General features: G+C 51.1%; 1 protein-coding gene across 4 annotated transcripts in view; it reads left to right on the top strand.

Moving 5' to 3' along the window:
* Window positions 1-15,718, top strand: part of TOP3B (DNA topoisomerase III beta) — a 126,326-nt gene that overhangs the window by 93,599 nt on the left and 17,009 nt on the right. For all 4 annotated transcript variants that reach the window (XM_075341779.1, XM_075341780.1, XM_075341778.1 and 1 more), the window contains 3 exons: window positions 5,635-5,808; window positions 14,921-15,049; window positions 15,254-15,403. In XM_075341779.1, coding sequence (XP_075197894.1) covers window positions 5,635-5,808; window positions 14,921-15,049; window positions 15,254-15,403 — 453 coding nt within the window. The remainder of the gene's footprint in view (window positions 1-5,634; window positions 5,809-14,920; window positions 15,050-15,253; window positions 15,404-15,718) is intronic.

Genomic DNA, 15,718 nt, shown 5'->3' with positions numbered 1-15,718 from the left:
GCCAGAGGAACTCCTATGCGTGGCGGGCTAAGTCACGCCCCCAAAAGGCCGCAGGAGGCACTGCTTCCAAGGCGGCCTCCTCATGACTCTCGGCATCCCCGAACCGCATCCTCGGTCGGTGGCAGGCTCTCCCGCTTTTGCGACGCCTGGTGGCCACATGTTCAAGACCGATGGGTGAGAGACATCCTGTCTCACGGTTACAGGATAGAGTTCAGCTCTCGTCCTCCGACTCGTTTCTTCAGAACATCTCCGCCCCACAAGCGAGCCGATGCACTTTTTCAGGCGGTGAACGCTCTGAAAACAGAAGGAGTCGTGATCCCTGTTCCCCCCCCAGGAACATGGTCGCAGCTTTTACTCCAACTTGTTTGTGGTGCCAAAGAAGGACGGCTCGTTCCGTCCCGTTCTGGACCTCAAACTACTCAACAGACATGTGAGCACCAGACGGTTTCGGATGGAATCTCTCCGCTCTGTCATCGCTTCAATGTCACAAGGAGACTTCCTAGCATCGATCGATATCAAGGATGCTTATCTCCATGTGCCGATCGCTCCCGAACATCAACGCTTTTTGCGCTTCGCCATCAGGGACGAACACCTTCAGTTCGTGGCATTGCCTTTCGGCCTGGCGACAGCCCCACGGGTGTTCACCAAGGTCATGGCATCTGTTGTGGCGGTCCTACACTCTCAGGGCCACTCGGTGATTCCCTACTTAGACGATCTCCTGGTCAGGGCACCCTCTCAGTTGGCGTGTCAAAACAGCCTTTCTGTCGCTCTGGCGACTCTCCAGCAGTTCGGTTGGATAATCAACTTCCCAAAATCCCAGTTGACACCGACCCAATCACTGACGTACCTTGGGATGGAGTTTCATACTCAGTCAGCGGTAGTCATGCTACCGCGGGACAAACAGCTTTCTCTGCAGGCAGGGGTGCAATCTCTTCTTCGGGGTCAGTCACACCCCTTGAGGCGCCTCATGCACTTCCTGGGGAAGATGGTGGCAGCGATGGAGGCAGTGCCGTTCGCGCAATTCCATCTGCGGCCACTCCAGTGGGAAATTCTCCGAAAATGGGACAGGAGGTCGACTTCACTCGACAGGAACGTCTCTCTTTCCCTTGCAACCAAGACGTCACTTCAGTGGTGGCTCCTTCCCAACTCTCTGTCGCAGGGGAAATCCTTCCTACCCCCCACCTGGGCTGTGGTCACGACGGACGCGAGCCTGTCAGGGTGGGGGGCGGTTTTTCTCCACCACAGGGCTCAGGGAACCTGGACTCCGATAGAGTCATCCCTTCAGATCAATATTCTGGAGATAAGGGCAGTATATCTAGCCCTACTGGCCTTTCATCGGTGGCTGGAGGGCAAGCAGATCCGAATCCAGTCGGACAACGCCACGGCCGTCGCTTACATCAACCACCAAGGCGGCACTCACAGTCGTCAAGCCTTCCAGGAAGTCCGACGAATTCTGCAGTGGGTGGAAGCCACAGCCTCCACGATCTCCGCAGTGTACATCCCGGGCGTAGAAAACTGGGAAGCAGATTTTCTCAGCCGACAGGGCATGGACGTGGGGGAATGGTCTCTTCACCCAGACGTGTTTCGAGAGATCTGTCGCCGCTGGGGGACGCCGGACGTCGATCTCATGGCGTCACGGCACAACAACAAAGTCTCGGCATTCATGGCCCGGTCTCAAGATCACAGAGCTCTGGCGGCGGACGCATTAATTCAGGATTGGTCGCAGTTTCGACTTCCCTATGTGTTTCCTCCTCTGGCGATGCTCCCCAGTGTTGCGAAAAATCAGGTCCGACTGTCATCGCTCCATTCTCGTCGCCCCAGATTGGCCGAGGCGGTCGTGGTACCCGGATCTGTGGCATCTCACGGTGGGTCAACTGTGGGCGCTCCCAGACCGCCCAGACTTGCTGTCTCAAGGGCCGTTTTTCCATCTGAATTCTGCGGCCCTCAACCTGACTGTGTGGCCATTGAGTCCTGGCTCCTAGCGTCCTCAGGGTTATCTCAAGATGTCATTGCCACTATGAGACAGGCCAGGAAACCAACGTCCGCCAAGATCTATCACAGATCTTGGAGGATCTTCTTGTCCTGGTGCTCTGACAAGGGTTTTACGCCCTGGCCCTTTGCCTTACCCACTTTTCTTTCATTCCTTCAATCCGGAATGGACAAGGGTTTGTCTCTCGGCTCTCTTAAGGGACAAGTATCGGCGCTTTCCGTATTTTTTCAAAAGCGTCTAGCCAGACTTCCGCAGGTCCGCACGTTCCTGCAGGGAGTTTGCCACATAGTCCCACCTTACAAGCGTCCGCTGGAACCCTGGGACCTCAATAGGGTGCTAACGGCTCTTCAGAAGCCACCTTTCGAGCCGCTGCGGGAAGTTTCTTTATCACGTCTTTCGCAAAAGGTGGCATTTCTAGTGGCAGTTACATCGCTCCGTAGAGTGTCGGAACTGGCAGCGCTGTCATGCAAAGCCCCCTTCCTGGTTTTTCACCAGGATAAGGTGGTTCTACGTCCGGTGCCGGAATTTCTCCCTAAGGTGGTATCCCCTTTTCATCTCAATCAGGATATCTCCTTACCTTCATTTTACCCTCATCCAGTTCACCAATGTGAAAAGGATTTGCACTCATTAGATTTAGTGAGAGCACTCCGGCTCTACGTGTCTCGCACGGCGCCCCTGCGCCGTTCAGATGCCCTCTTTGTCCTTATCGCTGGCCAGCGTAAGGGTTCGCAGGCTTCCAAGTCAACCTTGGCTAGATGGATCAAGGAACCGATTCTTGAATCCTACCGTTCTTCTGGACTTCCACTCCCTTCAGGGTTGAAAGCCCATTCTACCAGAGCCGTAGGTGCGTCCTGGGCACTGCGGCACCGAGCTACGGCTCAGCAGGTGTGTCAGGCAGCTACCTGGTCTACCAATTACACGACACAGCGGCTTTTTTCCAAAACATGAAAAAATCTTTTATTGTTACAAAAATCACACACAGTTAAAAATAAGCAGGGTATGCACAAACAGGGATGGATACCAACGGGACATAGTCGCAAAATCAATGATGATATACATATACTAGCATCCATAAAGTGTACTAATTTACAATATGCCCTATGCCCTTAGATTTAAAAGGGCACCCCATAAACAGCTGGTGGGTGATTTGGAGAGCATTTAAATTTTCTCATATGCAAGGGGGCTATTCATGCCACAATACATTGCATCGATATACCAGACAACCTCCAAATTCTCCCTTATGCAGGGGGCAATTGAAACATAACGCAAGTATTCTGATACTGCTGATTAGTAAACAAAATGGCTAGCGACCACTGCTATAGTCTCACCCCTAGTCCCTCTCTATACAAGAGGTTACAGGCCGGCAATATAAATGCTGCACTACTGCTAATCCGGTGTTTGGAGCGGTTGATAATGCATAATCAGAATGCGTAAAACCTATGAGGCTAATCCACTTTCTATCATCGCTCCAAACAACCCTAATGAATAGCAGGGGAAATAGCGATAAAGTAATGCAATTATGCAGCTTTACTAACCAGTATGTAATGTCCGTAATGGCGCCACCCCTCCCGTTCCGACGCGCGTTTCACCTTCTTCCTCAGGGAACGATAGTGCATTGGGTCAAATACGGGGTTTAAATACCGCGGGAAGTGTACGGCGTAACCGGAAGTGGGGGCGGGATTTACAATACATCCGGTGTTAGTTTATCCGTCATTTCCGGTCCGTGGAACGCAATTGCGGATCAGCTCCACCCGGAAGGTACGGATAAGAACTAGATCCGACATTCGCATCATTTAACCGTTCCGGTTCAGGAAACCCAAAAGTATATCATCCTCAACCCGGACAGAACAGAAGTTCCCGGCTGTGAATATGCACTATCCCTGAAACCCAATAAAACAGGGAAGCATAGGTGGCAGGGGTTAATTCCGCCCACAGCCTCCGATCGTGGTACTCTTTAGAAGCGGGAACTTCTGTTCTGTCCGGGTTGAGGATGATATACTTTTGGGTTTCCTGAACCGGAACGGTTAAATGATGCGAATGTCGGATCTAGTTCTTATCCGTACCTTCCGGGTGGAGCTGATCCGCAATTGCGTTCCACGGACCGGAAATGACGGATAAACTAACACCGGATGTATTGTAAATCCCGCCCCCACTTCCGGTTACGCCGTACACTTCCCGCGGTATTTAAACCCCGTATTTGACCCAATGCACTATCGTTCCCTGAGGAAGAAGGTGAAACGCGCGTCGGAACGGGAGGGGTGGCGCCATTACGGACATTACATACTGGTTAGTAAAGCTGCATAATTGCATTACTTTATCGCTATTTCCCCTGCTATTCATTAGGGTTGTTTGGAGCGATGATAGAAAGTGGATTAGCCTCATAGGTTTTACGCATTCTGATTATGCATTATCAACCGCTCCAAACACCGGATTAGCAGTAGTGCAGCATTTATATTGCCGGCCTGTAACCTCTTGTATAGAGAGGGACTAGGGGTGAGACTATAGCAGTGGTCGCTAGCCATTTTGTTTACTAATCAGCAGTATCAGAATACTTGCGTTATGTTTCAATTGCCCCCTGCATAAGGGAGAATTTGGAGGTTGTCTGGTATATCGATGCAATGTATTGTGGCATGAATAGCCCCCTTGCATATGAGAAAATTTAAATGCTCTCCAAATCACCCACCAGCTGTTTATGGGGTGCCCTTTTAAATCTAAGGGCATAGGGCATATTGTAAATTAGTACACTTTATGGATGCTAGTATATGTATATCATCATTGATTTTGCGACTATGTCCCGTTGGTATCCATCCCTGTTTGTGCATACCCTGCTTATTTTTAACTGTGTGTGATTTTTGTAACAATAAAAGATTTTTTCATGTTTTGGAAAAAAGCCGCTGTGTCGTGTAATTGGTAGTTTAGAAAGGTGGTATTCCTGTAATATATAGTAGGTCCCTGCTAGAGATTAATACAGCTACCTGGTCTAGTCTTCACACTTTCACGAAACACTATCAGGTGCATGCCTATGTTTCGGCAGACGCCAGTCTAGGTAGGCGAGTCCTTCAGGCGGCGGTTGCCCACCTGTAAGAGGGGGTCGTTTTACGGCTCTTTTTACTCGAGGTATTCTTTTACCCACCCAGGGACTGCTTTTGGACGTTCCAATTGTCTGGGTCTCCCAATGGAGCGACAAAGAAGAAGGGAATTTTGTTTACTTACCGTAAATTCCTTTTCTTCTAGCTCCTATTGGGAGACCCAGCACCCGCCCCTGTTCCCTTCGGGCTGTTGTTCTTTTGTGTACACATGTTGTTCATGTTGAATTGTTCTTTTGGTTCATGGTTTCAGTTCTCCGAACATCCTTCGGATTGAATTTACCTTAGACCAATTTATAAGTTTCCTCCTTGCTGCTTTTGCACCAAAACTGAGGAGCCCGTGATGCACGGGAGGGTGTATAGGCAGAGTGGAGGGGTTACACTTTTTAAAGTGTAATACTTTGTGTGGCCTCCGGAGGCAGAAGCTATACACCCAATTGTCTGGGTCTCCCAATAGGAGCTAGAAGAAAAGGAATTTACGGTAAGTAAACAAAATTCCCTTCTTTAGAGGAGGTATATATTCACATATTCTTAATTTCACTTAATATTATTTCTCAGGATTTACGGAAATCATGCCATGGCTGGGTATCCCAAAGGAGGAAAGTTTTCAGCCATGCGAGAAAGGGGACAGTTTCAGCGTAGATGAGATAAAGCTTCTGGAAAAACAGACCTGTCCTCCTGATTATCTCACCGAAGCAGAGCTCATCTCCCTGATGGAAAAGCATGGGATAGGTGGGTAATCGTTATATGTGCATGTACAGGTCAGCAGAAATCAGATGATACAAAGCATTACTCTGAAAATACATAACTCACCATTAAACAATTATTGCCTTTATTCTATTGCTTATTAGTTATATGATTGCTGGTTAATAGCTTACAGCTTCCCAAAAGCTCGTCACTCATGGGGAATCTGCAGGTTTTACTTTCCTACTACTCCAATAACTGCATACCAAAGCGGAAGCTCCAGTGGTTATCATCTAGAAATCTGCGGGTGAAGGAAATAACAAATTTTCTGGATTATATGACGCACTTTTATCCCCCAAAAAACTGGGAGTAAAATGGGGGTGCGTCTTATAATCGGATATGGCTTACGGGAGGGCCGGTGGTGGAGCGGGGTCACAGGAGGCATGGTCGGCGAAACTGAGGGCTCGGAGGAGCGGGTGTCACTGCAATGGAGCAGCTCAGGAGGGTCATAGGACAATGCTTCGGGTGCCATTGATCTGATAGCGGGCTGCGAGTTCCATTGAATCGCCCGCTGTTGACGCAATGGACTTCAAGAAAATGGCCACAGAGTCCTATCTGCATATGCACCGCCTCCGCTGCCATTTTTTTAAAGTCAATCTCGTCAACTACAGGCAATTCAATGGAGCCCACTGTGACACCCCAGAGCCCGCAGTATTGCCGACCCTCCGTCCACTGACCCTCCTGAGTTGCGACACCCCCTCCTCCAAGCCCGCAGCATCGCGGACCCTACCTTCTGTGACCTTCCTGAGCCACTCCACCACCGCCGCTCCTCCCTCATGAGATATTATAAGATGCACTAGGACAGTGATGGCGAACCTTTTACAGGCCGAGTGCCCAAACTGTAGCCCTAAACCCAATTTTTTTTACGAAGTGCCAACCAATCCTATTATGTAAATAATTGATTGTAACCTTACCTTTGCAGTCTTCTCTTCTCTTCAGCAGGGGGCATCACGCTCATGCTTACCACACATTGAAGCTGAGCCCCTGCCCTTTCCAGACACAGCAGTTGGATTGATCTTTCTGGAAAAAATTGCAGCATATTAGACAGAGATTTTAGCATGGAATGCAATCAGATGTCACCCTGTAATCCACATCCACATCTACATTTCAAAGTCTGAACATCTTGAAATCCAATAAAGACGTACGAGTTGCTCCCCTCCCCTTTTATTGTGTAGTTATGTCCCCCTTCCTGGCCATTTCCTGGTAAACATGTCCCCCATCCTGATATATATTTCCTACATTCTGGTATATTTGTCCCCATCATGGCCCCATCCTGGTAAATATACCTCATCCTGGTAAATGTCCTCCATCCTGGTAAATGTACCTTATTCTGGCATGTTCCCCCATGCTGGTAAATGTACCCCATCCTGACATACGGTATTGCCCATCCTTGTAAATGTTCCCCCATCCCGGCATGTACCCCATTCCTGGTAAATGTCCTCCATCCTGGTAAATGTTCCCAATCCTGGTTAATTTACCCCCATCCAGGTAAATGTCCCCCTTCCTAGCATGTACCCCTTCCTGGTAAATGTTCCTCTTCCTGGTAAATGTACCCTATCATGACATGTTTCCTCCATCCTGGCATGTATGTTTCCTTCATCCTGCCATGCATGTTTCCCCATTCTGGCATGCATGTTTCCTCCATCCTGGCATGCATGTTTCCTCCATCCTGGCATGTATGTTTCCTCCATCCTGGCATGCATGTTTCCTCCATCCTGGCATGCATGTTTCCTCCATCCTGGCATGCATGTTTCCCCATTCTGGCATGCATGTTTCCCCATTCTGGCATGCATGTTTCCCCATCCTGGCATGCATTGTTCCCTCCCCCAATGCCGGCACGCGTGTTTCCCCCCCCATGCTGGCATATGTGTCCCCCCTCCCCCACCCCATGCTGGCATGTGCGTTCCCTCTCCCCCACCCCATGCTGGCATGTGTGTTCCCCCTCCCCCACCCCATGCTGGCATGTGCATTCCGCCTCCCCCACCCCATGCTGGCATGTGCGTTCTCCCTCCCCCACCCCATGCTGGCATGTGCGTTCCCCCACCCCCACTCCATGCTGGCATGTGCTTTCCCCCACCCCCACCCCATGCTGGCATGTGCTTTCCCCCACCCCCACGCTGGCATGTGCGTTCCCCACCCCCACGCTGGCATATGCGTTCCCCCACCCCATGCTGGCATGTGTGCTCCCCCACCCCCACCCCATGCTGGCATGTGCGTTCCCCCACCCCCACGCTGGCATGTACGTTCCCCCACCCCATGCTGGCATGTGCGTTCCCCCACCCCCACCCCATGCTGGCGCTGGCCCTGGCCCCCCCATCCCCATCTTGGCACAGCCGCACACGAGTTATAAAAAAAAAAGCAACACACAACTCACCTTCCTGTGCGCCGCTGGGTCCTCAGTTCCCACGCGGCCAGAAGACGTCATTACGCCGGCGCCGCTCTCTGACGCTCCTCCTTCTCCTAGGCAACACACCTGCAGCCTGGGTGAGGAGGAGTGTCAGAACGAGGAGAAATATCTCCTCCGCTCCAACACAGCTTTGATCTGCCGGCGCGACTGCACCAGCAGATCAAACCGGCAGGATCAGGCGACAGCACGCGTGCCAGCAGAATGGGCTCTGCGTGTCCCTGCTGGCACGCGTGCCATAGGTTCACCATCACTGCACTAGGATTATAAGAGGGACCCTCATTTTAACATCAAAAATTATTTTCCTCCTCTAAATTTGGGGTGCATCTTATAATCCGGTATGGCTAATAAAACAAAAAATATGGTAAGTAATCGACTGAACATTATGTGCAGTATGGTCAATAGACCTCAGAATTTTCTCTTCAAAGCTATGTATACATTTAAACAGAACTTTTTTTTATTGTATATATTTTTACTTTATTCAAAGTTAAGCCACTTTCTAAATAGTCTTCATTAGAATTTTTGACTATTTTGCTGCTGTGTCTGTAAGTCCTTTATCTGGCTGGCTTTGCAGAAATGTTATAAATCCATCAGAACTCCTATTCCTGATTCTGATGGCTCTCTTCTCCCCTTTCCCCATTTTCACTGCCCCTGCATGTCAGTCATGCAGGGGGACAGTGCGGCGCCGCCCACCGGCCGTTCAGCTCAGGGGAGGACACTCCTCTCTGAGGAGATGTTTCCCTCCCCTGTATATCCCCTTGGCCCTCCGGTTCCCGCTCTTGGACTAAACCCCACCCCCCCTCCTCACTCCGGCGCCATTTTATCAGCGTTTACACACTGATCGGCGCTGACTGCTGCATCTCTGCAACCTGTCTGGGGGTCTGAGCTGTGGAATCCGGAGGGCACACAAAACGGTCTGGTAAGCCACAACCTCTGGTTGTGGGCTTTATTATACACTCTCTGAGGGTCATTCTGAAGGAGTGTGTTCTTTACTGCAGAGCCCCCACCTCAGCAGCATGTCTCTCACTAGGAGCAAGGCTGCAAGGCTTTACTCTATATGCACTGCATGTCAGCTCATACTGTCTGAACCGAGCACATATCCACATTGTGATGCCTGCTCTAACATGGTGGTGCCTGAGCCTGGAGTCTCCCCAGGGGTCCCTCCGGCTGCTCCGGCCCCGGTGGCTGAACCCCCGGCTTGGGTAGCATCGTTTTCTAAAGCTATCTCCCAGTCCTTTGCCGACTCCATGGGACAGCTGTCCCGGACTCTGCTGACCATGCATCAGCCCCCTTCTCAGGGCGCCTCTGCTGCTCCGACTCGCTCTGCAGAGCTCACGGAGGATTTTTCATCTGTTCCCAGACCCCGTCCTCCTAAACGGAGACGCAGGGACTCTTCTCCTTCCTCGTCCCACGGCTCTGATTCACGAGCTGAAGTGCAGGGCGAGGAGGATGCCTTTACTGTGGGCTCGGACGCTACCTCTATGTACCCCATTGATTTATCTGAAGGGGATGCGGATGTTAGTGACTTGATTGCGTCCATTAATTCCGTACTGGACCTCAATCCACCAGTGTCAGAGGAACAAGCCTCTCTGGTAGAAAAACACCAGTTTACATCACCTAAGAGAGCAAGGACCAAGCCCAGGGCCTGTCCTGACAAACGCTTCCGAAAGCGTAGTTCTGTTGACCGTTTTCCCTTTCCACCAGAGGTGGTCAAGGAGTGGGCTCATTCACCAAAGGTAGATCCTCCGGTGTCTAGAATCTCAGCCCGGACAGTTGTATCTGTGGCCGATGGCACCTCACTTAAGGATCCCACTGACCGCCAGGTTGACCTTCTGGCCAAATCTGTATATGAGGCGGTAGGGGCCTCGTTCTCCCCGTCTTTTGAAGCGGTGTGGGCTCTTAAGGCCGTCTCTGCTTCTCTGGAGGAGATGCATTCCCTCACCAGGGACTCTATGCCCGAAATGGTTGCCTTAACTTCCCAGGCTTCGGCTTTTTCATCCTATGCCATGTGTGCCATTCTGGAGGCTTCTCACCGCACTGCGGTGGCTTCCGCTAATTCCCTCGCGATCCGCAGGATCTTGTGGCTTCGAGAGTGGAAAGCAGACGCTTCTTCTAAGAAGTACCTTGCTGGGCTCCCCTTTGCTGGGTCCCGGCTGTTCGGTGAACAACTGGATGAAATTATTAAGGAAGCTACTGGCGGGAAGAGTACTTCCTTGCCACAAACTAAAACCAGGAAACCTGTCCAGGGCAGGAACCAGTCGAGGTTTCGTTCCCTTCGTTCCTCTAACTGGTCATCCTCTAAGCCCTCAGCCTCGTCCACTAACTCAGCCAAGGATCGAAAACCCAGCTGGCGCACGAAGCCGCGTCCTCAGAAGACCGCAGGAGCCGCTGCCACTAAGGCAGCCTCCTCTTGACTATCTGGCTGCGCCAGCAACGTCCTTGGTCGGTGGCAGGCTCTCCCGCTTTGGCGACGTGCGGTTCCAACACGTCTCCGATCAGTGGGTGCGGGATATCATCTCCCACGGCTACAGGATAGAATTTTCTTCCAGCCCGCCAAACAGATTTTTTCTGTTCACTACCCCCTGCTCCAAAGCCGCCGCCTTCTCTCAGGCCGTGGCTTCCTTGCAGGCCAACGGAGTAATTGTTCCGGTTCCCGCCCGGGAACGGTTCAGAGGTTTCTACTTAAACCTCTTCCTAGTCCCCAAGAAGGACGGTTCCTTCCGGCCCATCCTGGATCTCAAGCTTCTCAACAAGCATGTTCAGGTGCGGCACTTTCGCATGGAATCTCTGCGATCGGTCATTGCCTCAATGACCCAGGGAGATTTTCTAGCATCCATCGACATCAGAGATGCCTATCTGCATGTGCCAATTGCAGTTTCACACCAGCGTTGGCTACGTTTTGCAATCGGAGAGGAACATTTCCAATTCGTGGCTCTCCCCTTCGGGTTAGCCACGGCCCCTCGTGTATTCACCAAGGTCATGGCAGCAGTGGTTGCGGTTCTGCACCTCCAGGGGTTGGCAGTGATTCCTTACCTGGACGACCTTCTAGTCAAGGCTTCATCCAGTGCAGACTGTCAGCGGAGTGTCTCGCTCACTCTCGCCACGCTTGTTCAATTCGGGTGGCTTGTCAATCTGCCCAAGTCCACTCTGACCCCGACCCAGGAACTTACGTAACTAGGGATGCAATTCGAGACTCTGCCGGCACTTGTGAAGCTGCCCTTAGTCAAACAGCAGTCCCTTCATCTGGCGGTACGCTCTCTGCTGAGGCCCCGCCGTCATTCCATCAGGCACCTCATGCAGGTGCTGGGTCAGATGGTGGCGTCAATGGAAGCGGTTCCCTTTGCCCAGTTCCATCTGCGTCCCCTGCAGCTGGACATCCTCCGCTGTTGGGACAAGTGGACCTCTTCCTTGCACAGGCTAGTGGCTCTGTCGCCACAGACCAGGAGCTCTCTTCAGTGGTGGCTTCGGCCCCTCTCTCTGTCCCAGGGACGCTCCTTTCTGGCCCCGTCCTGGGTGATTCTCACCACGGACGCCAGTCTATCCGGCTGGGGAGCAGTGTTTCTCCACCACCGAGCACAGGGCACTTGGACTCCGTCCGAATCAGCCCTCTCGATCAATGTGCTGGAAATCAGAGCTGTGCTCCTAGCTCTCGTAGCCTTTCACCACCTGTTGGCGGGCAAGCACATTCAAGTCCAGTCAGACAACGCGACAGCAGTTGCCTACATCAATCACCAAGGCGGGACACGCAGCCGCCTGGCAATGTTGGAAGTTCAACGTATCCTTCAGTGGACGGAGGACTCCAAGTCCACCATATCCGCAGTCCACATCCCAGGCGTAGAAAACTGGGAGGCAGATTATCTCAGCCGTCAAACCGTGGACAGCGGCGAGTGGGCCCTGCATCCGGCAGTGTTCCGGTCAATCTGCCGCAAGTGGGGCACTCCGGAAGTGGATCTAATGGCATCCCGGCACAACAACAAGGTCCCGGTTTACGTGGCTCGCTCCCACGATCCTCAGGCCTTGGCGGCGGACGCGCTGGTTCAAGATTGGTCCCAGTTCCGTCTGGCCTACGTGTTTCCCCCTCTAGCTCTCTTGCCCAGAGTCCTGCGCAAGATCAGAATGGAGGGCCGTCGGGTCATAATCATTGCTCCAGACTGGCCCAGATGAGCTTGGTACCCAGACCTGCTCCGTCTGTCCGTAGAGGTGCCGTGGCATCTCCCGGACCGCCCAGACCTTCTCTCACAAGGTCCGTTTTTCCGACAGAATTCTGCGGCTCTCAGATTGACGGCGTGGCTCTTGAGTCCTGGATCCTGGCGGCTTCATGCATTCCTTCCGAGGTCATCTCCACTATGACTCAGGCTCGGAAGTCTTCCTCGGCCAGGATTTACCACAGGACTTGGAGAATTTTCCTGTCCTGGTGTCGCTCTTCCGGCTATGCTCCTTGGCCGTTTTCCTTGCCGACCATCCTGTCTTTTCTACAGTCCGGTCTGCAGCTAGGACTATCCCTCAATTCCCTCAAGGGACAGGTCTCGGCTCCTTCAGTGTTGTTCCAGCGGCGTATCGCCCGACTGGCCCAGGTGCGCACCTTCATGCAGGGCGCATCTCACATCATTCCGCCTTACCGGCGGCCTCTGGATCCCTGGGACCTCAACCTGGTCCTCACGGCCTTACAGAAACCCCCCTTTGAGCCTCTTAGGGAGGTTTCTTTGTTTCGCCTTTCACAGAAAGTGGTCTTTCTGGTGGCCATAACTTCTCTCAGGAGAGTCTCTGATTTGGCTGCGCTCTCTTCGGAGTCACCCTTTTTGGTTTTTCACCAAGACAAGGAGGTTCTCCGTCCGACTCCGGACTTTCTCCCTAAGGTGGTGTCTCCTTTCCACCTTAACCAGGACATTTCATTGCCTTCCCTTTGTCCGGCCCCTGTGCATCGCTTTGAGAAAGCGTTGCATACTTTAGATTTGGTGCGGGCGCTCCGGATCTATGTGTCACGCACCGCTGCCCTTAGGCGGTGCACCTCTCTTTTTGTGCTGACCACAGGTCAGCGCAAGGGTCTCTCGGCTTCTAAACCGACCCTAGCTCGTTGGATTAGGTCGGCCTTATCCGATGCCTACCAATGTTCTCAGGTGCCCCCCCCCGCCGGGGATTAGGGAGCACTCAACCAGAGCTGTCGGTGCCTCTTGAGCTTTCAGGCACCAGGCTACGGCTGAGCAGGTCTGTCAGGCTGCCACTTGGTCTAGTCTGCACACCTTTTCAAAGCACTACCAAGTGCATGCTCATGCTTCGGCAGATGCGAGCTTGGGCAGACGCATCCTTCAGGCGGCTGTCGCCCATTTGTGAAGTTAGGTTTTGCCTACTTCTCAGTTTCTATTTATTTCCCACCCATGGACTGCTTTGAGACGTCCCATGGTCTGGGTCTCCCATAAGGAACGATGAAGAAAAAGAGAATTTTGTTTACTTACCGTAAATTCTTTTTCTTATAGTTCCGACATGGGAGACCCAGCACCCTTCCTGTTGCCTGTTGGCAGTTCTTGTTCCATGTGTTTTCACCGGCTGTTGTTGTAGACAGAGGTTCCGGTTATTCCGGGTTTTACTCTATCTCTACTTGTGGGTGGATGTCCTCCTTCAGCTTTTGCACTAAACTGGCTAGATGTGAGTCATCCAGGGGGTGTATATGCTCGGAGGGAGGAGCTACACTTTTTAGTGTAGTACTTTGTGTGTCCTCCGGAGGCAGAAGCTATACACCCATGGTCTGGGTCTCCCATGTCGGAACTATAAGAAAAAGAATTTACGGTAAGTAAACAAAATTCTCTTTTTTAAGGGAATGGACAGCGCATGGCACCAGTGCAGGCGTAATGAGCAATGTTCTGAGATATATTGAAGATCACATGCCAATAGGCATCTTAGGGTACATACCCACTATCCGGACTAGTGTTCTAGACTCAGTGTCATCCCTCCTGCGGGAGAACTCAGCATCCGTGACCACGATCAGGATTCTGGGCACAGTGGATTTTCGCTGTGTTCTTCCGCTGAGAACACACTTGTCGCTGCAAGCATAAATTGACATGCTGCAGCTCGGGAAAACCACACTGCAGGTCAGCTTACGCTGCGTATTAAAGAAGCACAGTAGGCATGGGATTTCTATAAATCTTTTCCTCTGTGCTTGCACTGTACAACACAGCATTTTGGACTTAACAAAAACACTCTGCGTCCAAAATGCTGCAAACACTGATCGTGGGCACGCAGCCTTAAAGACAGACGATAATTGGCAGTTGGCCGAATGATGCTTTGGCCAATCGTTCAGTCGACAGTCATTTTGTCATCTCTCCCATACACGTGTTCTCTATCAGAAATCTGCCCACAGACATCTCTACCGGAGACTTATCCCTTGGAGAAAAAAAACGATCGACAGTCCAAAATCTGACATGCCCTATCAACATCTTCCCCATCAATCAGTTGCCAGAGAATTGTTGCATATTAGAGTGTTGGCCTGACCCATCGGTATTGCTGGGGTCGGCCAACATTAGTGTAACGTGTAACGAGCCTTTCATCCAGTTGGACCTGTTGCCTTCACAATGTTGGTAAGATTCAGTGAGGCCTGAAGGGCAGACTCTTGATCAACAGTCCAGCCAGAAATTATAGTTTGGTACTTTAGCTGTACCTTTTACATGTATAAATGTAAGCATACTGTGTTTTGCCCATTAGGAACGGATGCAAGTATCCCAGTGCACATCAACAATATCTGCCAGCGTAATTACGTTACAGTAGAGAGTGGCCGCAGACTGAAGCCCACCAGTTTGGGCATTGTCTTAGTACATGGCTATTACAAGATAGGTAAGTACAAAAAGACATGACTTCAATGACCGCACTGCTGCTGAGAATATTCTCGTGGTTGTTGGGAGAGGATGTTCATGCCTAACGATTAGATGTGTTAATTCATTATCAATCCAATATCTTATATCTATTCATAGCAGATTGTCCAAATGTATTCACTCTCCTTTGTATTTCTGGTTGTCATTGTTTGCTTCTTACTTTTAGATCCTGAGCTGGTTTTACCCACTATACGCAGTGCAGTTGAAAAACAGCTTAACCTGATCGCACAGGGGAAAGTAAATTTCCATCAGGTCCTGGAACACACTCTGGATATCTTCAAGAGAAAGTTTCACTATTTTGTGGATTCTATCGCAGGTGAGATTTCAGTCACTCAGATGTGTTTATATTCATAGTAATACTTCTAGTTAGGTTTTGGACACTGCTTATTCTTGTTTTATGCTTGCCGTACACATTAGATAAATATCGACCAAGCCCTCCAATTTATGAAATTCCTAAAGCACCCCTTCAGCGTTTTTTTTGGAATGCACCGTTTGAGTGGTGCTTTAATTTGTCTCCTGACCCCTGTCATAAACTCCCCTTATGGCGGCTTCAACTTATATCACTAATGCTTTGGTTGGTCTCCGGCGATTTGTGATCTCCTGTCAGTTCCAGTGTTTCACGGAGTGCGCC

Source organism: Anomaloglossus baeobatrachus, chromosome 1 (genome assembly GCF_048569485.1).
Source record: "Anomaloglossus baeobatrachus isolate aAnoBae1 chromosome 1, aAnoBae1.hap1, whole genome shotgun sequence".
NCBI classification, from domain to species: domain Eukaryota; kingdom Metazoa; phylum Chordata; class Amphibia; order Anura; family Aromobatidae; genus Anomaloglossus; species Anomaloglossus baeobatrachus.
This window is presented reverse-complemented; position numbering and strand designations above follow the sequence as displayed.